The sequence below is a fragment of the Anas platyrhynchos genome, chromosome 11 (genome assembly GCF_047663525.1).
Source record: "Anas platyrhynchos isolate ZD024472 breed Pekin duck chromosome 11, IASCAAS_PekinDuck_T2T, whole genome shotgun sequence".
NCBI classification, from domain to species: domain Eukaryota; kingdom Metazoa; phylum Chordata; class Aves; order Anseriformes; family Anatidae; genus Anas; species Anas platyrhynchos.
Genome location: NC_092597.1, coordinates 17,484,503 through 17,506,976, shown reverse-complemented (window position 1 = coordinate 17,506,976; position 22,474 = coordinate 17,484,503). Strand labels below are relative to the sequence as shown.

Sequence of the window (22,474 nt, the reverse complement as noted above, 5' to 3'; positions counted from 1 at the left end):
AGATAAAGCACCTTTTCCAGCTGTGTGCATGCTGGTCTCCCATCACAGTCTTTCCCATTCAGAGTGGATGTATGCATTTTCCCACAGCTTCTTAAACTTCTCTGCTAAATGATCTGGGCCTAGAGACACTGGGACATACACAGTTAACGAGGACTCTTCAGCTCGTTGCATAAATCCTACCAGAAGCACTTCAAAATATTAAACAAAAATGAAGTCACCCAGCATTGATTTCTTGCATGCTCTCTTCCCACTGCTCACCCAAACCTGCGTTTTTGAGCTCTACTTCTGTGTCTAGGCCTCTTTATCCTCTGCTAATGCCCAGGCTTAACCCTGAGGATCTGCAGCTCGCTCTGGGTACAAATTGGAGCAGAGTGGTGATGCACTACTGCAATTTGCTGACACGGCAGAAGCACCTTCCTCCAACTGTCCACAGCTCCCAGGACTTCTGCCCTGGTGTCCTCCCCTAACAGCACGGCACAGACACATGCTGGGAAAGTCAAAGACCTGGTGGTGGGAAGACTACCCCCTTCAAAAGAAGCTCCAGCCTTTGGGGAAAGAAGGGCTGACTCTTTAAAAGCACATCTAAATAACCAGAAGAGCAGTAAAGAGCATCGAGACTCATCCTGTGCAACTTGGATAAGCAGCTGTGGAGACTCACGGCACTCAGCAGGGCCAACAAACCCTTATCATGACTTTCAGTATCACAAGTATCAAACACTTAACTGCATCAAGTCCAAGCCCAAGGTCCTGCCAAGCCACACAGTGCTTCATTTTTGCAGAGAGGTATTGTGCCAGAACTGTACCATGCCCATCACACTCACTCCAGGCATGGAGCTAAAAATGACTCCATCTTTCCAGATTCAAAACACAAGGAAACAAAACATCACTTCTCTGCTCATCCCATGCAGGGGTCACACTGTACAAGACCCGAGAAGACTTTTGGAAGGAGCTGATATGTACCACTGCCTGCACCCTACCAAACCAGTACCCCGACTCCTTCAGTAACAAGCTGATAACCCAGGAGCCATCTGAGACAAGTTTGGAATGGAAGAGCAGAACAGCAATATCAGCTCATGGTCTGGCTCTTCTGAAGAGCGTGGAGCCTTCATACAAGTACCTCAGGCAACAGAGATGACCAAGAAGCAAGCACAAGGTGAAACAAGTGCCCAACCCCTCCACAACACATATCAGAGCCCCGGAGCATAGTTACGCTAGCTCCTTGGGAACTGAGCATCATAAGCTTCAGGGGAACCCATACCCAAGGAATCAGTTGTCCTAAAATACCAGCAGCCTATGTAATTGGTTACTCAAGCCTTTGTTCACAGTGTTGCTGGGCTGTGAAACCTGATAATAGACCCTGGAGTGGTGGGGAAGACAAAGCAGAGCTTCCAACACCCATGTTTGCTTCCCATAGCTGAAAAAGGAGAGGGAAACAAAAACAAAATCCAACACATCTCAGCTGGCCAGCATACGTATAAGGTTGTATACACATCAGGAGACAAACATTCATCCCAGGCATTGCATAAATCCCTAAAAAGGTAAAGATCTCAGCCATCATCCATCCTGTGAACAACAACACCCCATCGCTTCTAGAGACATTCTTATCCGAAGGGAAAAACAAGCAGAAATGTACTCAGTGTCATTTTGAGATGTTTGCTTGAAATTCATGCCAGGAAGTTACAGCAACAGAAAGATGCTGGAACATGTTTTTGTCCTGCTCATCAAAATTCTCACCAACTTTCCATGACGGTTCCAGCACCATCCACCAACATCAACTCAAACAAGTCCCCAGCCTTATGCTCACCGTCACCTGCAGGTTGGCACAGAAGCTTTAAGTCACAGAAATGACTTCTCCCAGTGACAATACAGACACGAGCCACAGCCTCTAAGACACATCCTCGAGCCAAGCCCTGCACACTGCAAAGCAGCTCCTCCCTACTCCTGGAGCACCCAACCATCCTTATGTGAAAGCCAAGGAGAAACCAAAGCCTGCCATTCACCTGGCACCCCACTGTCTCTACATCACACACATCCATGTTAGTTTAATAGGATAATTGTCCCTAATAAAGGGACAACAGTCCAACACGCAAACAAGAGGGCAACTTGCATAGCCAAGCAGCAACAGCATGTCCTGAAATGAGCACTGCAGCCACATCAACCTTTTAGTGTCAAGATCCCTGAGAGATAAGGCTCCTAATAAAACTCCTTCCACTGAGTGCCGAAACTTGCCTTGAAAAACCCTACCACCATCTCCCAGCAGAACTACCTTGACCATTTTGAGCTACAAAACCCAACAGGTTATCAACTGAGGTCAGCAGCAGAGATACAGGAGCAAGAGCCACACCTGAGCAATGTTCACATCACAGCCGTAAATCCCACCCTCTGCACCCTCCCGAAGGTACAAACAAACCAGCCTTCCCACACGTGGATCATCTCATGAAGAAGTGGACTATAGGACGTGTCATTGTGAATGTTTATTTATTTTGTCTTCAAAGAAGAGACCTGATGCAGCTGTTTCGTTAGAAAATAAAGTGTTTATTAAGAAACTAGACATTGAACACCCCTATAGTCTCTGTGAAAAGGGACTGTCCCATTTCCCATTAGCACAGGATGATAGTTATGGCAAGATAAGAATGCTCAAAGATGGAGGAGTCTCATTGACAGAAAATGAGGTAATGATTTACAATAATTAAAAATAAAATAAAATTAAAAAAAAAAAAAAGAAAAAAGAAAAAGAAAAAAAAACATCCTTAGACTTGCTACTTAAAGCCACCGATCAGAAACGGCCATGACTGGCTTTCGTTTTCAGCAGTAAGGAACCAGAGACTGTAACTGGTGTTAAACAAATTGAGACATCGATCACAGTGGGGAGAACTGCTTTAAATTATACTGTACGGTCTGGAGGATTTCTTCTAAGCAGAGATGGACCTGAGCTGCAAAATTCAACCCTTCCTCTGCTAGGGTGTTTGGGTATAGGCTTCTGGTTCAGGCCCACGGATGTGTCTCTACGACTGATACACACAGTTGAGAGCAGAGTCCCCTGAACAGTGCTAGGGAGAGGAGACAGTTCAGACGGACGAGACATCCCCAGGTTGGGTGGGCGGCTCCCAGGAGGTGGGGAATTCAGTTCAGACAAGCACCCAGTGATTCGCACGCTTCGCGAAGCTCCTCCTCACTCCGTGAATCCGCAGAATTGAGGTGTGAGTATCGAATGGCCGCGGCTCCTCTCTCGCGGTGCACCTCTCGCATTTCCAGCTCCGATGCGGGCAGGAAACACTGCTGGAGTTTGGTCGTGGTTTCTGAAGTGATCCAACCCGAACCAGGCCTCCTCGTCCTAACGCAGGTGCCCCCCTACGGCACGTCCGTTAACTTAAAGCAATCTGCCACCATTTCTCCCGTACTCTTCTATTGCACTTTACCTTTTTGAATGAGCGAACCAGGAAAAGAAGCAAGAGAATGGAACATTCCCGGGGACATCCCTATGAGAAAGCTGATTAAAAAACCTCCTGGCCATCTCCAGGGTGGTTCACGTAGGGCACGTGTAAAGGCAGGGAGAAGCAGAACATCCCATTCTGAGGCTTCTGCCCAATTCTGGTGGACAGGGACCAGGACTCTTTCCAGTGGCAGCGACCCCTCAGGGCTGGTGATTTGCAGACATCCCTGGTGTGATAAGGTCATCTCAGGCCACCGAGAAGGCAAGCACAGCTGAGTGGCTGGTGAGCAAGCTCCTGGTTCAATACTCCTCTCCGAAAAGGATCTGGCCAAACCTGAAGCTTTCGGGATTTTGTTTTTCCTCTAGAGAAAATCCTCTTTGCTTATAGGTTTTCACTGATATGTGTGAGCAAATCTGTATTTCCCGTACACGTGACATCCAGAGAGTCCAAGGAAAACCCTGCAAGTTGCCACGAGGGCAGCTGACTTCTCTTGAGGACAGGATCAAAGGGTTTATTTTTCCATCTGAGAGGCTTTGGATGAAGTAAGACAAAAGTGGGAAGGGAGAGGGGGAGAGAATACAAATATCGGCCAGAGAACAAGATCGATATTCCTGTTTATGCCACAGAAGAAGCAACAGAATACTTATTTTTCCTCCCCTTCTGTTGGTCTGCCTCGAGCTGATCGTTCTGGGAACGTGACTGGGTTACAATCAATCTCTACTTAGGTGGAAATACAGGGAAGAGCTAAATGGGGCTGGAAAAGGCCCAGCAACTGGGACCTGCGTGCGCCTGATATGCTTTTCCACTTTGCTTACTGCCCTAGTCCTGGCAAGGACACGGACCCTCCTGCGCTATGGATTCTCCATCCATGCGGGAAGTCCAGGCACCTCCTCAGATAAAGCTCATCATTCAAGCAGCAGGGAGAGACCAGAGCACGACAACGATATAGTCAGATCCAACGAGCTGCTCTAACACACAGACAGACAGACAGACAAAAAAAAAGCCTCCTAGAATATGTGCACTTCAAAAATAACCACATCCTCTTCCCATCAGAGAAGCAAGATTTTCTTTCCGTTATTATTCCTTCCAACATTATTTTCTGTGCAAGAACTGGGAGCGGGGCTGCCTTTTCTCTTACCAAAAGTCTTCGTTCTGCTTTAGTTTCTTCCAGGCTCCCGCCTCAGCTCGCTCTGGGAGACCTCCCATCGCGGTGCCACAGTAAGAGGTGATGGCGGCATTCACTGGGTGTTGCGAAGACACAAGCTTACAAGGAAAACTCCAAGCAGGGAGGAGGACATGACTAAAGATGTCAGTTTGGTTGGCTTGGTTGGTTTTGTTTTGTGTTTTATTTTAAAGCAAAAGTACAATTATTTACTGTGTTATTAGGATGACTCCTTTCAATTGAGTTTAATTTTCTTTATTTGCTCTCATTGCTGCTGTTGTGCCTTGCAGGAATATTTAACGAACACAGCGACCATTGGAGGAAAGAACAGCCCTGTTATCTGGTGACAGAAAACCACAGTTTCAGTTGGCTTTAACGTGTGTACAGGCAGGGCTGTGGAGTCCTATTAGGAGGAGACCTCAATCCATACAGACCACGCTTACTGCTTCCCACCATTTTGAGGGCACAGCCTATAAACTTGACATCAGAACAGGGACTTTTAAGGAGTTTTTAAAAGCCATGACGTCCTTTGCTGAAATAAACACTGACATCCTCAACATAAATGCCTTGGTTAAGAGGTTTGGAATGTCCAGGGAGGCTTATTGGATTCAACATAATTTCTCTGAAACCTAAAGGGGGAAAAAAAACAGAAAAAAGAAAAAAGCAAAATAAAGTAAACGAAAAAACAAAAAAGAGCAAAACTAGAAAAAAAGAGAGAGATATCGACACACATGTAATTATTAAAAAAGAACCAAATGAATAACCAGCAAACGGCTGCAGTTAAATTAAAGCCAAAATGCCTTCTCTGGGCAGGGCTATCTCGCTCTCTCTTTCCACCAGGACCAGGCAATCACTTCACCTGGTGCATGCAGGCACGAGTGCTCTGAGGATAAGGGGCATGCAAGCAGTCTGGATGGACAACTGGGAACAACTCAGCTAGAGGTTCCCACTAACCAAGGGTGGAAAAGTCCTAGTTCCTACCTAGTCCACCCATCCGTCTATGCAGGGAGTGGGGAAAGTGGAGGATCTTTCTTATATCTTACACTTCTCTAATTATTTATTTAGTATGGCTTAACATTTCTGAAGCAAAAGAGTACTATTATGAGGCTGGGGAGACCTGACTCTCATAACCAATGAGACTTCCTCAGCTAGCCTCAGCTGTCCCATCTACACTGAAACCTGGCAAGCTGGAGGCATCTTCTTCTTGGACAACCTCACATCTTTAGAACTAATTTGAAGGTATAATATTTTCCAAAAATACTGTCCAGATGAAGAGGAAAAATAAGTGGAGCAGAGAACACATGCATCCACCTTCCTTCAGCCACAGCAAACTTCGTGAGCAAAGATAATGTTTTCAAGGACAGTATTAACCATCTCCTCATAATGCTCCTGCGTTGGGATATTGTGACCAGGGAAACCTACTACTAGCATGTTTTTAGAAAACATATATTAGTATAGAAAGTCTATATTAGTATAGAAATCATTAGATGTTCTTTACTATTGAAGATGAACATTATTTCCTGAAGTTATATGCAAATATTCAGGACTTGTGAGAGAATAGTTCTCTGGGCTGGAGAGAGCAAACCTGCTGTGGTACCCTGGATAGGACCCCAGGAGGGAATCCTCCTTTGCTAAGTTCATCCCATTTTTGTGCTAATTCCTGTAAGTTTCTTGCAGAAAAGACTCATGTTTGTCTTCAGGTGTCAGCTCATCAGTTTTACATTACTTCTTCAGACACCCATTTGTATTAGTGTTTCTATAACTGAGGCCATCCCAGTGGAATGGGATGAGACATGGCAGGAACAGGCAGATGTCACTGAAGGTAGCTGTTAAAGCTGCAGTGAGGTAGCTCTTGGCTCAGGGCAGGCATGTAAAACATAACCGGTTTTTACACCAGTTTTCAAAATCCTCAATGCAAATCCATTGAGATGCCAGGCCCAAGGCACGCATGGCAGCAGCCACGGTATTGCTCTAATCTGTCCCAACTTTTTATGGGCCCAAAGGGCTTTTCCAAGAAAATTAATGGGATTCCTTAGCTACGTGACTACTCTAAAATCTGGAAAAGTTCTTGTTCCTCATATTGTCACAGGATTCTCAAAACATCAGGTAAGTCAGCCCCAGTCTGGCATTAGTAGGGCAGCACGAAGCAGCCTGGATGTCCTTGTGAATTGATTGCAATAGGAAAAGTACCTTCCACTAGCCTAGGAATGGAAAATTAATCTAAACCAGATTTTTTTTTCTTATTATTTCTATTACCCTTCCATTTCTCTTTGTTTCCTGTACTATCTTGTTCCATCAGCTCATTGACACATACCTCTTTTGATGAACCTGAGGATGCAGACAAAAGCTGTTTGCTTGGTTTGGAACTGCTTATATTTGTTTGGGGAAAACTATCTGTTATTCTCAGTGGCCCTGATGGACTAATCCACAGGGGAGAGTAAGACAGGCTCAGCTTCAGTTCATGTGTCATGAACAAGATTCATAGGCAAATTCCAAGTGCTGAAATATCACTGGTAGTGAGAAAGAGCCTAGCTCAACTCTCAGAGCCAAAGCAGAGTTTAAAGTGCTGATGCTTTGAAAAGTGTATGTAAACTAGTCCATTTCTTATCAGAGCCACTGGGAGACAAATAAACATGGCATCCCTGAACGTCACTATTTATCCTGTTTTGTTTTTCATAATATAAATATACTTTATGGTCGCCAAAGGATAGCTGGGAAAGCCTATACTCAACAATATCAAGTATCTCAGAGGAGCACTCCTGTCTGCTTTATTTTCTTTGCATTTCTAAGCTCTGCTAAATTAAGGCAATTCCACTTCTGCTGGACCACGTGCAACAGACCTAAAAACCCACTGGGGACACACAGCCTCGGCAAAGGGACGTGTGAAAGATCAGCAAGAGTTAAGGCTGGGAATGCCAAGGGTTTCGCTCTTGGTTGTCAACACTAAGCTTGGAATCCCAGCTGCAGGGACCTCTGTTAGGGCAGGGTGTTTGCAGGGTGGGACTGGGGTAGAGGTTATCCTACAACCGACATGCTGAGTAGTGAGGGACAATGAGGAATGTGGCAGGAGGACAGCTTCTATTTCTGAAGCTAGGGGGCTGAATGCACATACTGATGACTCGGGAAAACAATGAAGCATTTTGGCATTCTCTCCTGATTTATTAAAGTTCCCAAAGTATCTGAAAAAACAAACATGCTTCTTGCCTGACTGATCATTCCTCTTTCCTCACTGCTATCTCCCATACTGTACTGCTACTTTCACCCCCATTCTCTTGTATGGAGCAGAAACCAACAAGGCTCTTGCTACGTTTCACTATCAGATGTGAGATGGATGATGTTCACTGAGATGTCCGGGGTTAGAATGGGTGAATCTCAATAGGTTCAGAGTTTGGATTCTGCAATGACAAATGTAATCTTTCCACTATTAAAGCTTTTAGATCATAAAAAATAGCTTGGAAATTTCTTAAAGAATGGGCTTTTTTTGTTTGTTTGTTTTGCTCCTTTTCCCCCTTCCCCAAAATAAAAACAACAAAAAAAAAGCATTCACCTTTTTGGAAGGTTGGGGAAATCTTAAAAATAATTCTTTTTGTGAAGTTTCACATTTGTCAGTGCCAGTTGAAAACTGGGAGGAAAAAAATATTATCTTTGATATTGGTTGCCGATTTGGAGGGAAACTCCTATATATAAAGTCTGAAAACAGTGAGGAGGTTAAAAAATAAAAATTAAAAAAAAAAAATCACCAAACAAAACAACCAAAGGAAAAAAAAAAAAAGAACTGACAAAAATAAAAAATAGAAAACCACTGTAGATTCAAAGCAAAAGCACTCCAAACACCTACAAAATTGGGAAGGGTCTGATAGATTAAACTTTGTGCTTGTCCCTGTTCTAGGGAGACCGCATTTTATATTAAAACTTAATGCTGTCTGTCTTTCCTAATAGTCATGGTATGGGAGTGGAGTAAATGTATGGAGAGCGTTGGAGAACAGGGGAGGAGGAATGAGCTCAGATTTGCTGTGCAGCTCTAACAGCTTGAGATGGAAAGAGCACATGGGGCATTTCTCTAAGCAGGCTGGGGGATGTGGCAATGAAAGGACGAGAAGATTGAAGGCAACCAAACCATGCAATCAGTTTTTGTCTTCAACCCTGGCCATCCACTTAGTCCTCCAGAGCCGTCTTGAGTTTCCCAACACCCTGACTGGTGAGTCTCAGCCACTCCACCCCATGCACACACCCAATCCAAGGTGCTATGGACAGCACCTTGCAAGGAACACCCTGCCTGCACTGACTTACAGCAAGACTAAGGAGACAAGAGAGAAAATTTCACCTCACCATCACTGTTTGCTTTCCAGTAAAATTGCAACTGTTCAAACATTTGCCTGAGATTGCTCCAGGCCAGATGATAAGAGCATCAGGGAATGGGACGTGCAGAAGGCAAGAGAATGACGCAGAAACGATGCACAACTCACGGCAGCCCCATCCACCACGGCGGCAGGAGTGGGGCAGCCCAGTTTTGAAATCCATGGGTGGAAACTGCTCTTAGAAAAAAAAAGCAGCATAAATTGCTGTGGGAATGGATGAGAAAAGTAACGGAATGTCATACAATGCCTGGCAAGAATGGATTAATTAAAAATAGCAAATTAGGGGCAACAAGCTGGCCAAATACAACACTGCTATCCAGACAGGGTGACAGAGCTTTGATGTCTCTTCTATGTTACAGCACAATTTGAGATATAAAGGAAAAGCAACAGGAGACTCCACCACCAGCGTACATTATCTTTGTCTATGCACAGATATGAAGTATGAATAGCATCAGAGGAGGCATGAAAACCATCAAGCCTGGACCACATCCAGAGCGAACGAAACAACCATCCATCTAGTGAAAGCCAGGACCGATATATCTATACCTAAGGGGAAAGCAACACAGCAATCCAGTTTTCCTGCCATGGATGGGTTCATCTGCAGGGCTCTGATACAAAATCCTTTCTCTTTCTCTCCCCCAACATCTAACAGGGCGAGAAGCAGTCCAGCCTGAGGCTTTGCTTCCCACGACAAAGCAGGTCACAGCAGCCCAGCAGAGGCACACCACGAGGTTTTCCCCAGCGCTCTCAGCTGCAGACAAGCACGTCATCTCCTCTACCATCAAACAGCCTGGCCCTCCTCTCACACCAGCTCGTCACTGTTGACCACAGTGAAGAACCGCAAGACATTTTAGCCCACAGATGAATTTCACACCAATATGCAGACCTCAAGCAGACCTTCAAGTAGACTACAACTCTCATAAGGTTCACAGAGAGGTCCTCAGAGCTACAGATGTGCTTATGGTTGTTCATTTTCATAGAAACAGGGTCCTTATCCCCCTCCAGAGCAGCTCACTTTGTATTGTTGTTCATTTTCCATGGCTTAACCTCACAGCTTAGAGTCTCCCACTTCAGTCAGTGAGATCTCACACCACTGGAGACCTCTTGGGGATGTGCAAGATGGAGCTCTAGCTATGGTTTGTGGCACCTTCATCAACCTCAACCCAAAATCACGAGCAGAGGATTAAGGCACTGTGTATGTTTTTGAGGACATGAAAGGGAAGAGATGGGCTAAGAACAAGAGAAACAGCAGAAGCAAGTGGATCCAGAAGATCCTATTTCCACACAAGTTTCTCTTATGCTTACCTATAGTGCAGGAAGGGATAGGACAATACTGCAGACACCCAAGAGCTGAACAATGTTCCTTGAGAAAAGGGCAGTGCTCATGGCTTTCCGTGCAATAAACTCTGTAGGACTGTGTAAGACTCGTTAAACCCTCGGTCGGAGGAATTCCAGCATCCGTAGCATTTCTGCTGTTGCTGCCGTTAATGTGAGCCATTTCTATATTAGCTGGGATCACAAGTTTGTTTTCTCTGGAACTCCTTCATGGATGGAGGAGTTCCAAGATACTAAATGATGTAGCCTGATAGCTCAGAAGGCAGAGCTCCAAGATTCCCCAACAATTCCCCTTAGGAAAAGCCCCAAAGTGCTTACCAGGGTATAAAATTTAAAAATATAAAATAAAATAAATAAAAAAAGGAAGAAAAAAATAAAATGTCTATTTAAGACAAAGTGCAAAATAAAAGGGCTATTTTTAAGCCTGCTGCAGCATCTGAGATGCCCTGTGATTTGAGCTGAAGCTATGCTCCCTGTCCAGAGGCACAGCCAATGCTTTCCCCTAGACTGCACAGAGGTGCAGCTATTTAAAGCCACTCAGAGGCCCACTGCATGATGGAAAGCAGCCAGATCAGTTGGGCCTCCTCGGTTTTGTTTTCATTAGATTGAAGCCAGAGTATGTGGAATTATTTATAAGAGGACCGGGGAAGGGGGACAGGCTGGGCACCCAGCAAGTTCCACCATAACACACAGAGGTTATTCTCACCTCAGATAAATTGCACAGGGTCAGTGAAGGTTTCTGAACAAAGAGGATGCCTCATTTTATCCATCATGACACCCACAGCCCTGCATGGCAAAACTCTTGAGGTTTCCATGCCAGCTGTGAGAGCAAGCTGCAGGAAAGTTTCCAAGTGCCTGAGAGCTTGGTGGTAGCTTACATCCTGGGTGCTATCGAGCTATTCTGCCCCTGTCCCTCTCTGTGCTTGCACCAGTACATCACAGAGCCTTCCCCTCTATACTTCTCACCAACGTGAGCATCAATAGAATCTCCCTAAAATCCCCATTTCTCACAGTCATGCACTTCCTCCGCCTCTGAACTCCACAAAGCCCACAGGACCCAGCATCAAAGATCCCATCCCAACACGTAATACCTTATTTTCATATCGCTTTGGTTTTCAAATACATTCTTTTTTTTTTTTTTTCTTTTTGGCCCTCAGAGTGCTGCCGATTTAAGAGCTGTGCACCGTTTTGCAAGAGCTTCTCATTTCCACTTTGCCTGACAGGTATTCGCGTCCCTCTGTTCCCCAGCCGCTTCAGATAGCAGCAGTTACCCTGAGCGTTTTACACGGAGCTATTGAAACCACCAACTACTCTGCTCAGCAATGAACATCCACCGAGAAAGAACCTGGTCGGGCTCGTGCTCCGTAATTGCTGATTAATTCCAATTACTGTACAGCCGATCCACCGGTACCGCAGATCGCCACATCAAAGAGCCAACCCGCAAAGGAAGCCCCTAAGTTAGAGCAGCAACAGCCTCGTTACAAACTTCTTTTCAGCCGGGGAGAGCTTCATAAACATTAATTTGTTACGCCTTGCTCGTTCCCTTGGGAGACAGGAGCTGTTGTATTCATTACGCAGATGGCAGAAGTGTGGCACGGGATGGGAATGAAGTGTGTCCGAGGTCCCCAGGGGAATCGATGCCAGGGTGTGAGCACTGCACAGGGAACAGCCCCAGCTCCTGGGTCCCATCCTGTCCAAGAGACCTGGTGCCTGGAAGGGGATAGGAGAGCTTGGAAAAGCCAGATGGTCAGGACGTGAGCGCAGACACCAAAGGAGATGCATACGGTGGGTAGAAAAGCACAGAGCTCTGCAGGCTGCAGCTGGGACCAGACGGTTCCGACGATGCTCTCCTGCTCCTCGGTGAAGATGAGGCTGGCAGAGGAGCTGATCAAGGGCCAGAATAAATTCTCTCTCGCTCAGGTCTCTTTAGTCTGCCATCTGCTCCAGCAATACCTGACTTCATCTGGAAAGGCCAGAGCTGCCTTCCAGGAAGCCCAGGAGCAGTACAAGCCCAAGAGCCTGACGTGTCAGGAGAAGCTTCCTTCGGGAAAGAAAGATTTAATAGAGTTTGCAAATCAGGGATGGAAACTGAGGAGCGCTCGAGCTCTCAGCAGGCAAGGAGGCACAGAGCGCTACAGAGGAGTTGTAAATGGAAGAGGATGAGCTGAGGGCAAAAAAAGCACTGTGAGTGCAGCAGGGAGCCTCGAGGAATGAGGTTTTGTTGATTTTTTCGTCTGTTTGGATTCAGGGTTGTCTGATATTGTAGTCCTTCATCTATGTTTCTCTGGCTCTCCTACTCTGCTGATTGTTCTGGAAATGAGTGCTACCACCACAATTCTTCTTTCCTTCATAATTGCCCCACTAGATGGTTCTTAAAACAAATTGCACCAAAATATCTTAGAAGAGTGTTACTAAGCTTTTGAGAGGGGAGATCCTGACTCCATAGTTTCCTTCGAGACCAGGTTTTGGTACCTGCCAACACGTGGGAAGCTCTCAAACATGCAGCCCAGGGCAGTCCCAGGACTGAGCTTTCACCAGATCAAGCAGAGGAACAAGGCTGGTGCTAGGATTGTGCTGCTCCTAGGGAATAATTTTGGTAGCACCAACTGAAAAAGTGGCTGATATTTGTGGTGGACTTCATTCTGCAGGAGAGGAGAAAAGGCACCACTCCCACAAAACACACACAGAGCTCAGCATATTTTGCAAGAGAAGGTCTGAAAAAAAACAGAAAGACCCTTTTTGTTGCTGCCAGCAATGAGATGAGGTGGGTGGGAAGCCCCCAAACTGCCCACCCAGGGGAGCTCCTGGTGGCTGCTGTGCCAGTAGACCCTCACTCCTCCCTGCAGCAGACAAGGAGCTGTGCAGAGCAGGAAGGTCCTGCACATCACTGCAGGGCAGCAAATGAAGGCCAAACCCCAAATACACAGCGTCTGCAAATGAGACATTTACATTCAGAGGGAGAAAGACCAGGGTTTCTTTCTTGTAAGATTTTTCCAGCAAGCAGCCTAGCAGTGAATTTTTTGCTCTGGCAGTCAGCTCCAAGCTTAATAAACTACCTGACTGCCAGACCAGTCTTTGACCCAGTTTCATTTTGGGACTGAAACTGAGTCTCTCTCATTGAGTCACCTAAACGTCCGAGGCATTTAGAGCACTGCAGCCCAATCTCATTTCACACCGTATCACTCCGTGTGAGCCTTTGTGTCTGTCCCACTTGTAACACGGTACGTGCCGATCACATCTCAGCACAGACGAGGGGCAGAGAAGGGGCTGAGCTCTCAGACCTGCAGACAGGGAGGCAGTGCAACACGGAAAACGCTGGGAATTTACCTGCCCAAACCTCATTTTCCTTCCACTAGAGGACCGCATGCTTGAGAAAAAGGGAAACAGCTGTACTTAAAAACCAAGATCTTTCTTCTTCTCCACTATCCGTCATGCAGAAGGCAGAAGTCCTGCCTATCATCCCTGCAGGACATGTCCTCCTCAAAGCCAGAGCTGCCAGAAGGTGCCAGAAGGAAGCAGGAGCTGCCGTGTGCAGGAGGCGTGGGCTGGCCCGTGGGTAGCGTGTACGTGGAGCACGTGGCAGGGAGTGGAGGAACACGGAGCCGCGAGCACGCACGTGTGGGGCTGAGAGCACAGCGCTGCCGAGCATTTACTCTCACTTTACATTACGGGTTTAATGGCTTTTAACGGGAGACTTTGTAAGCGATCAGGAATCGGAACAAAAGGAGCTGGGGGAATAATTATTCTAACCAGGGGAGCTAAAGAACATGGCAAAATTGTGTGCTGAGCAATCATGCTAATTAAAGGCACCCAGAAGAATCAGGATAGAAACGCCAAATGGTTTTCACTCTGCTGCCCTAATCCACTAACTGCCTCCTCGCCTTGACTCCCACCAGCTGTGGGAAGGACGGCTCTGGGTGAGTTGGCTCCTAGCAATAAAGGAACCGAGCTAAACAAGAGCCACAGGGGACCAGTCCCCTCTGTACCGAAGGGCTGAAGCAATGCATGGCCTGCCAGACCCACCAACAGCTCCTTTGTACCGCCCGTCAGGCTCGGGGAGCAGATGCCCCTGCTGCCTCTGGCTGAGCACCGAGGTTTCAAACACACTTTGCAGAAGAGCAGCTGCTGGCAAATGCCAGCACAAGGCTAAGCACAAGCCGCAGTGACCACCCGTGTCCTTTTGTGCTGGTCAGCCCTGCAGCATGATCGCTTCTCTGTAATGGCCATGGCTTTCCAATGGATAAAGACATCTGAGCAATGGAGACCATCCTGATCTTCCAATGCTTAAAATGCCAGTACTTGTGCTGAGTTTTCATGCCACACTAACATCAGAACAGCAAGAACTAATACTACAGCATGGGAAATTTATCACCCAGAGAAAGTGGAGACTTGGAAATCGTCTACATCATAAGGAAAAGAAATGAATGTACAATTGCTCCAACAGGCTGGAGGCTTTACAGACACAAATAAAAACTTTCATGGCCTCAGCCTGGTGAAAACCCAAGCCTGATCCCTCAGGATCTGCTGACCCGTTGGGGATGTCGGAGTGAGACCTTCAGACGTTGTTGGAGCCCAATAGGTCAGCACACACCGAGGCTGATGAGTGCAGAGCACACAACACAGTGATGAATTCCCACACTGAGCCCAAGGAACATCTCAGTCCTTTCCAGCCCCCTGAGAAGATCCACCTCCGATACCTGCTCCTGGGAGATGGGAATGTTTTTTTCCCTGGTCGTGCAGACCTGGGTTTTGTTGCAGCAGTTCCCAGTGCTGGCACAGAGTGTGAGTTACATGTAGGAGAGGTGGAGCAGCAGAACACCCGTGCTAACCATTGCCATCAGGTAACAGCTTACTATTTAAAAAGCAATGGTTTGTTTGTTAATCAGCGGGTCCATTAACATGGAGCAAATGCCTCTCTAATGGACACCCACAGGATCGCAGGCTGAACTATTTGTGCGCAGCATCTTTTGATTGATTCACCCTAAAGATCATCAAGTAAATGAGAGAGGATGTAATATTTCTCCAGGAAGCATTCCGCAGCGGATACATTGATTGCAACACTCAGCCAGCTGCCGCGTGCCAGTCTCTTCTTAAAGAGACTTCGTGTTTGATTCGTTGATTAAATATTTCAGAAGTGCAAACAAATCATGGGCATTGATTCACTTTTGCCAGATGCTTGGTCCATGGAAAGCTGGTATCCTGCCAAGGAGGATGATGTGAGTGGCCAGTGCCCAGCCTGCTCCCATCTCCCTGCCCTCGACGCACAGTACAGGTTTCACAGTCCTTCCCCAGCCAAACAGGTCACTGCCATGCTTCTGCTTCTGTGCAGCCTCACCTCCTCCCACCATTAAATCCCTGGCCCAAGCCAAGGGAGCCTGCTTGGTGGCACACCAGGAGCACAGAACTGTTGACTCAAGTGTTCAACTCTACTTCTACCTTAAGCTGCAAAATCACGGTCTGTTTTGCCTGCCGAAGCCTCTCTGACTCTTGCTCTGTCACTACAACAAATCTATTTTTAATTGAAAGCCCAGTGAATGCCCAACTGGACAGGAAGAGGCAGGGATGCAAATGAAGAATATCCTGAGAACTAAGGAAGAAAGTCCAAAACCCACAAAAAATAGCTGCCACACCAGCACTCCCAGCTGGCAGAGATGGTCCACAAGCCAAGAGCAAAGTACTTGCTGCAATTTCCATTTTGTGAAAGCAGATATTTCTTTTCTTTTTTTTTTTTTTCCCCTACAGATCAAACACTGGACTGACACTTCCTTTATGAGCTGCTGCAAAATCACCTTCTCCTGAAAGCACTCTGCAAAACCACGGCGACGCTGCCAGTTCCTGAGCAAGCCCTGCCACTGCTCGCCCAGCCCCAGCCCTGATGGAGCTGTCACAGCCACCCTGGAGGAGCCCAGCAGGGCCAGGAGAGCCAGGCTGCTGCCACCACTTCAGAAATGACACGCTTCTTTCGCATGCAAATGAACCACAAATTGAGAGCAGACCCTCCTTTTTCCCCTCTGAGCTACTTGTAAATGACAGAGGTGAAGGGTCTTGGAGGCAGGCGCGGCACGTGCAGGTGGAACACGGAGGTACAAAGGACCGAGCAGCTAATTGGAGGTGAAATGAGAAAGCTAAACACTCACCCGGGTCCCACGGGGAGACACAGCTAACCCTCCCCTCCAGAGATAAGCTCCATCAAGAGAGAGTCCAGCCTGCTGGGATAATGACTCCTTGAGGCATATCAGAGGTGCCAGCATCTATAAATGGGGGCCTTTCCCTGCTGGAGCTTCCATCCTTTCTCCCCTTCAGTACTGGCAGGGAAAAAAAAAAAGAAAAAAAAAGAAAAAAAAAAAAAAAAGCCTGCAGGTCCCATTCAGGCTGAACTACACGTGCCATCGCCGTCTCACAGCCAGGCAACAAGGGGAGGGCTGCAGGTATAAGCTTGGCTGGGGATGCTCAGCTCCTGCCCCCATTTCCTTTCTTTTCAAAGAAAACAAGATTGAGTTTGTATTGACTACTGAGAAAACGAGACAACATTATACAGGACACGACCCTCCACAATCAAATTAGGTCATTGCAACACCATAACCAGCACAGAATGCGTAGCTGTGATAGCGCATAGGATCATAGAATCATAGAATCATAGAATATCCTGAGTTGGAAGGGACCCTTAAGGATCATCAAGTCCAACTCTTGACACCGCACAGGTCTACCCAAGTTCAGACCATGTGACTAAGTGCACAGTCCAATCTCTTCTTAAATTCAGTCAGGCTCGGTGCAGTGACCACTTCCCTGGGGAGCCTGTTCCAGTGTGCAACCACTCTCTCTGTGAAGAACCCCTTCCTGATGTCCAGCCTAAACTTCCCCTGCCTCAGCTTAACTCCATTCCCGCGGGTCCTGTCGCTGGTGTTAATGGAGAAAAGGTCTCCTGCCTCTCGACACCCCCTTACGAGGAAGTTGTAGACTGCGATGAGGTCTCCCCTCAGCCTCCTCTTCTCCAGGCTGAACAGGCCCAGTGCCCTCAGCCGTTCCTCGTACGTCTTCCCCTCCAGGCCTTTCACCATCTTCGTAGCCCTCCTCTGGACACTCTCCAACAGTTTCATGTCCTTTTTATACTGTGGTGCCCAGAACTGCACACAGTACTCGAGGTGAGGCCGCACCAGCGCAGAGTAGAGCGGGACAATCACCTCCCTCGACCTACTAGCGATGCCGTGCTTGATGCACCCCAGGACACGGTTGGCCCTCCTGGCTGCCAGGGCACACTGCTGGCTCATATTCAACTTGCTGTCTACCACGACCCCCAGATCCCTCTCTTCTAGGCTGCTCTCCAGCGTCTCATCGCCCAGTCTGTACGTGCAGCCAGGGTTTCCCCGTCCCAGGTGCAGGACCCGGCACTTGCTCTTATTGAACTTCATGCGGTTGGCGATCGCCCAGCTCTCCAACCTATCCAGATCCCTCTGCAAGGCCTTTTCACCCTCACCCGAGTCCACAACTCCTCCAAGTTTGGTGTCATCAGCAAACTTGCTCAAAATGCCTTCTATTCCTACATCCAGATCGTTTATAAAAATATTGAAAAGTACCGGCCCTAAAATGGAGCCTTGAGGGACCCCACTGGTGACCGCCCGCCAGCCTGACGCAGCCCCATTCACCATAACCCTTTGGGCCCTGCCCGTTAGCCAATTGCTCACCCATCGTATGATGTTTTTATTTAGCTGTATGCTGGACATTTTGTCCAGTAGGATCCTATGGGAAACCGTGTCAAAAGACACGGATCAAGGAGAATGTTTTTATGCTGCAAATATTAAAAGACAAAAGGAAAATGAATCACATCAGGACATCAAACAAAACCAGAACATAAGTTTGGAGGGGCAGGAACAAGCAGCACGCCTGTCTCAAGGCTTCCCTCGCTAAACCTCCCTGTGCACCTTGCTCAGGCTGGGTTGCCACTTCTCAGAGCTTGCCATTAGAAGCACAGCAAGTGCTGGCAAAGAGTTTTGCCACCTCCTGCACAGCTCCCTTGCTTCCCCTCCCCACAGAGCTGACTTTCCAAAAGAGCAAAGCCCCTATTCCCAGAGCAGCTTTCCAGCCACGGCCCCCACTCTGTCAGCAAAACAGCCAGCAGCAACATACTCCAGGTGCTGATTTCAGGAGTGCTGAGGTCTGTTCCGATAGGGGACTTAGCGTCCTACATTTGCTTTAGGTCACCACTTCTGCATCTATATATAAATTGCACACGGATCATCAGAAAATAAAAACTGAAGGCATGGTCCAGCTACACAGACTTTGCCATCGTGGCTTGGCACCCAACTCCCCTCCTGCCCCCCTTGCACAGCTTACATGTCTCAAAACGTGCTGTCCTGAGCTCTCAGTCTCCCGTAGGAAAGCCCTTATCCCCCAAGCCATCGCCAACAGAGGCCAATCCATAAAGCTGCTTCGACAGGGTGATCTAGAGAAGATCTAGGCATGGGGCCTGGGCTCCACACAAGCTGGGATGTAAGCGCTGCCTCCCAGGCAGGTCCAAACCCAGCTCAGCACAATTCTCCCAGCGCCTGTTCCTCCCCATTGAGTGGAGGAATATGCACTCATAGTCACCCTGCTAAGTGCAGGAGGGAGGACACAACGCTTCCTAAAACCCGAGATTTACATACCAGTTTGTGGCAGTGGTTTCCCCACTGCGTAACGAGCACATTAACTTCAGCCAGCCTGATTCTCCAGAGATGACGAGATGGGAAAGAATGATCGAAGTAAACTGTGATAGAGTTTTTGATTAAGAAGCTGTTGATCAATAAAAGTTATCTGCAGGGCACAGAGTGTTAATGAGCTACCATTCCTTCGGCAAAGCAACACCTGAGCCCGCACTACCTGCTCAACACAGCCCACAGAGGTCAGCAAGACTTCTCCTATTCCCCAGGACTGACAAGGTGAGAACATGGGCCACTGGGCAGGTAGAGAGACCTCAGGTCTCCTCTGTCCCCCTTGTTGTTTAAAGGGTGATGGTGTAAGAAGGAAACAATATGACTTTAGAGAGAAATTTGGCTCAAAAGAGAGGAACGAAAAAGCTCAACAACCTGATTCAAGGCTTGAGATGCTATGTTTGGAGGGTGGGTGAAAAGAAATTGAAAAGGCATTCATAACCTTCTCAGACAGCTCCATTAATTGAAAGAGGCCTTCCAGTTCTGCAGCCATAGCACCAGCACCCAGCACATCTGCAGGGAACAGCAGCTCAGGAGCAGGAGGGAGCAGCCAGCCAGGCTACTTGTCCCTGCAAATGGTGATGTGATGCTCAAAATGAGCCACAGCACAGCCCGCAATTGCTGTCACGCTACTGTGCCCCCAGCAGTGATGTAGCTACAAAGAAGTATTAGGTGTTAATACTTATTAACGTCTTAAATTAATCCCCAAAGGTTCCAAAGCATTAACGAGTGGACTTCAGAAAGGGTTTTTCATAATAATGCAGCCACCTGTTTAATAGCACACAGCAGCAGGGCTGAGCAAGGGTTTCAGAGAGCAGGTGGAAAGAAGAGCTTCAGAATAAAGCTATAGAAAAGAGACCAGGCTTTCATGGGCAGAGACAGAGAATATCATTATGTCCACCCGAATTCAGACATATCATTGTAACTAATCATTTTACTCCTCCAGAAATATCCAGTGACCACAAGGAGCTGCTAGGATCCTCGTATTACATTTCTTCCCGAAGTCATCTCCTCTGACAGCCCAACACAGCCTGCCTGCAAAAGGGATTTGTTTTCCCAGAACTCACTCGGCCTTCCCATCCTTGGAGGGTCTAGGGAGAGTTGAGGAAAAAAAATAAACCGACAGACAGGATACTCTTTCCGGAGTGTCCCAAAGGAAACAGAGGGGATGAACACATTAGGATTTCTCCCCCAGTTTCTCAAATTCTCACGGAACTGGGGTTTGCAATTGTCCTCTGCAGAGACCATGTCAAGACAGTTCATTAATAGTACTTGATGCCGAGGATCTTTAGTATTAAAAAGCACGGCAATTACTTAGTCCAAATCTCTATATTATTCATAAGATCCATATCTATCATGGATATAATATTTACGCTACTATGGGGAAATGTAATAAATAAGCCAATAAGCACTTCCTTCCTCCAGGTCAAGATGAAAGTCTGTATCTTGGAGAGCGATGCTGTCCTCGGGCAGCAAGGCTTGTATCCCAGGCTCCCTGCTCAGCTTCATCAGCCAGAAACTAAAGCCAAGGTAAAAAATAACTGTTTTTCTTCCCAGCCCAGCAAAACTCTGACCAAGCAGGCCGGGAGGCAATGCCTAGGTGGAATGAGGTCAGCACAGCTCCTAGGAGGTCTCCTAGGGAAGATCTTTTCAGAATTAGCTGGCAGAGAAAGCAGAAGCTTGTTAGGCTGTAGCGTGCCCCCCATGAAAGCAGAAAGAGATTATCTACCTGGAAAGGAGAAGGAAAAGTTCAGAATCCACATTTTGTTGACTTGCTATGTACAGCTCCAAGAACTATTTTGTCCGTCTAAACTCCAGACTGCACTTGGCACCAGCCTGGCTGTGAAAGGACCTCAGGTGGTGTCTCAAACACACGCCGTGGTCCAGCAGGCTGAACGTGGGGCTGGCTGCTGGCTGTCAGCAACCCAGCATGACCTTGAGCAAATCAACGTCTTCCCAGCTGCTTTTCCTCACCCATAAAATGGAGATGCAGATTCTTGGCAGCCCCTTGTTGGGCTGGAAGGAGAAACGCATCTTTCCAGGAAGCAGTGGAAGAGCAGGGTGCCGGGTTCCTTCTCTCCTTTAAGAACAGGGGAAAATATACCCCACCTCTCAAATACACCCCACTTCCCAAACGCTCAGCTCCCTGCTCTGCTCTCAGTGAGGTTCCCCTGACATCTGGGCTCTGCTGGGATCTGGCACGAGAACAGGACGGTCCCACCCCACCTCTGGAATGTGCCCAGGATTTATTTTTAACGCAGCCCTCACTGTGAACGTTTGTGGTGGGATTTGTATGGTCTCACGCTGATCTCTGCCTCTGAGCTGTGTGGGTAGCTAGTAGCACCGAGAGAGCAGACGGTGCCATCGCCCTCATCCCGAGCAAAGTGCTGAACGCAGGGCACCAAGCATCCCATCTCCCTCCAACGCAGAAAGGGAGCCTTGGGAAGCTGCCTCAAATGGAGCTTCTCATGCTGCCCGGGGGCAAATTTGTTCTAGAGAACGGCACACTAAACACAGCCCAGAATTAGGCTTAAAATGACAATTTCAAAATTGTGGAGCCCTCTGCCAAGCTCTTTATGTCTTTCTGGCTTTGGATTGCGAGCAATGGGGTGGAGCAGAAGCTGTGGCTGGTCCAAGGGAAGGCTTGGAGAGTGGGCTGCAGCCTACTGCTGCATCGAGACCTCAGGTATGTTTTGAGACATCAGGTCCTTTGCTTTGGCACCCACATGGTGGCCATCGTTTCCCCCTGCTCAGCGTTCCACATCAATTACAGTGCAGAGATGTAAAATGACTGATACTTTTAATACAAAGGCCCTGTCATTTATTTATTAGCTGGCGACAGGCCCCGCAGTCCAGGATGGATGCATTATAAATCAGCTGCATTTCTAACCATTAAAAATTCATCCAATTCATAATGTAGGACGCCAGTAATTTCCTTATTAGTGGTGAGTGTGAAGGATTTTTCTTTCTTCTCCCTTGGTTTTACTTCGCTTCTTTGCGTTCCCAAAGATCTTGCTCATCTGAGGATTAGCTCAGCTTAATCCTACAAAGGGGAGGTGGAGGGCTGGGGGAAGGGAGACCAGGGCTGAAGTCATTTTGTTCCAGTGTTTTCTTCTAATTGCAAATTTGCCATATAAACTTAGGAGACGTAGCTGCCTTCTCTCCTAGTCACACTTAGAGGAGTCAGGGAGACTGCTCATCCTGAATTTAAGAGATGCTTTTAGGGAAACGAGTAAAATAAATCCCTTTTCTTTGGCAAAGGGGAAAAAGGAGATATAGTGGTAGGACAGGGAAGGTTAATGTTAAAGTTTTTTAAATCTATTAGCAATATAAGAGCAGGTACCAAAATGCTATAAAGTGGTATATTTTTAAAAGACCAAATGTATATATTATATAACATATATCACATAGAATATATATATAAATAAGTAGACGTGTTAGCCGTTAGGCTCAGCGCTCCAAATCATTGTGAAAAATAGGTTAGTAGGGCTGCAAGGA

The 22,474-nt window shown here is 47.2% G+C and overlaps 1 protein-coding gene across 8 annotated transcripts in view; it reads right to left on the bottom strand.

Moving 5' to 3' along the window:
* NTRK3 (neurotrophic receptor tyrosine kinase 3) overlaps positions 1–22,474 on the bottom strand; it is a 196,460-nt gene that overhangs the window by 66,087 nt on the left and 107,899 nt on the right. The window contains exon 13 of one of the 8 annotated variants that reach the window (XM_005017106.6): positions 2,515–5,225. The exons of 6 other annotated variants lie outside the window; for them this stretch is intronic. In XM_005017106.6, coding sequence (XP_005017163.1) covers positions 5,107–5,225 — 119 coding nt within the window. In that variant the 3' untranslated portion in view covers positions 2,515–5,106. Of the gene's footprint in view, positions 1–2,514; positions 5,226–21,895; positions 22,041–22,474 lie in introns of those variants that run through there. One more of the 8 variants, XM_013097147.5, reaches the window with a different exon arrangement.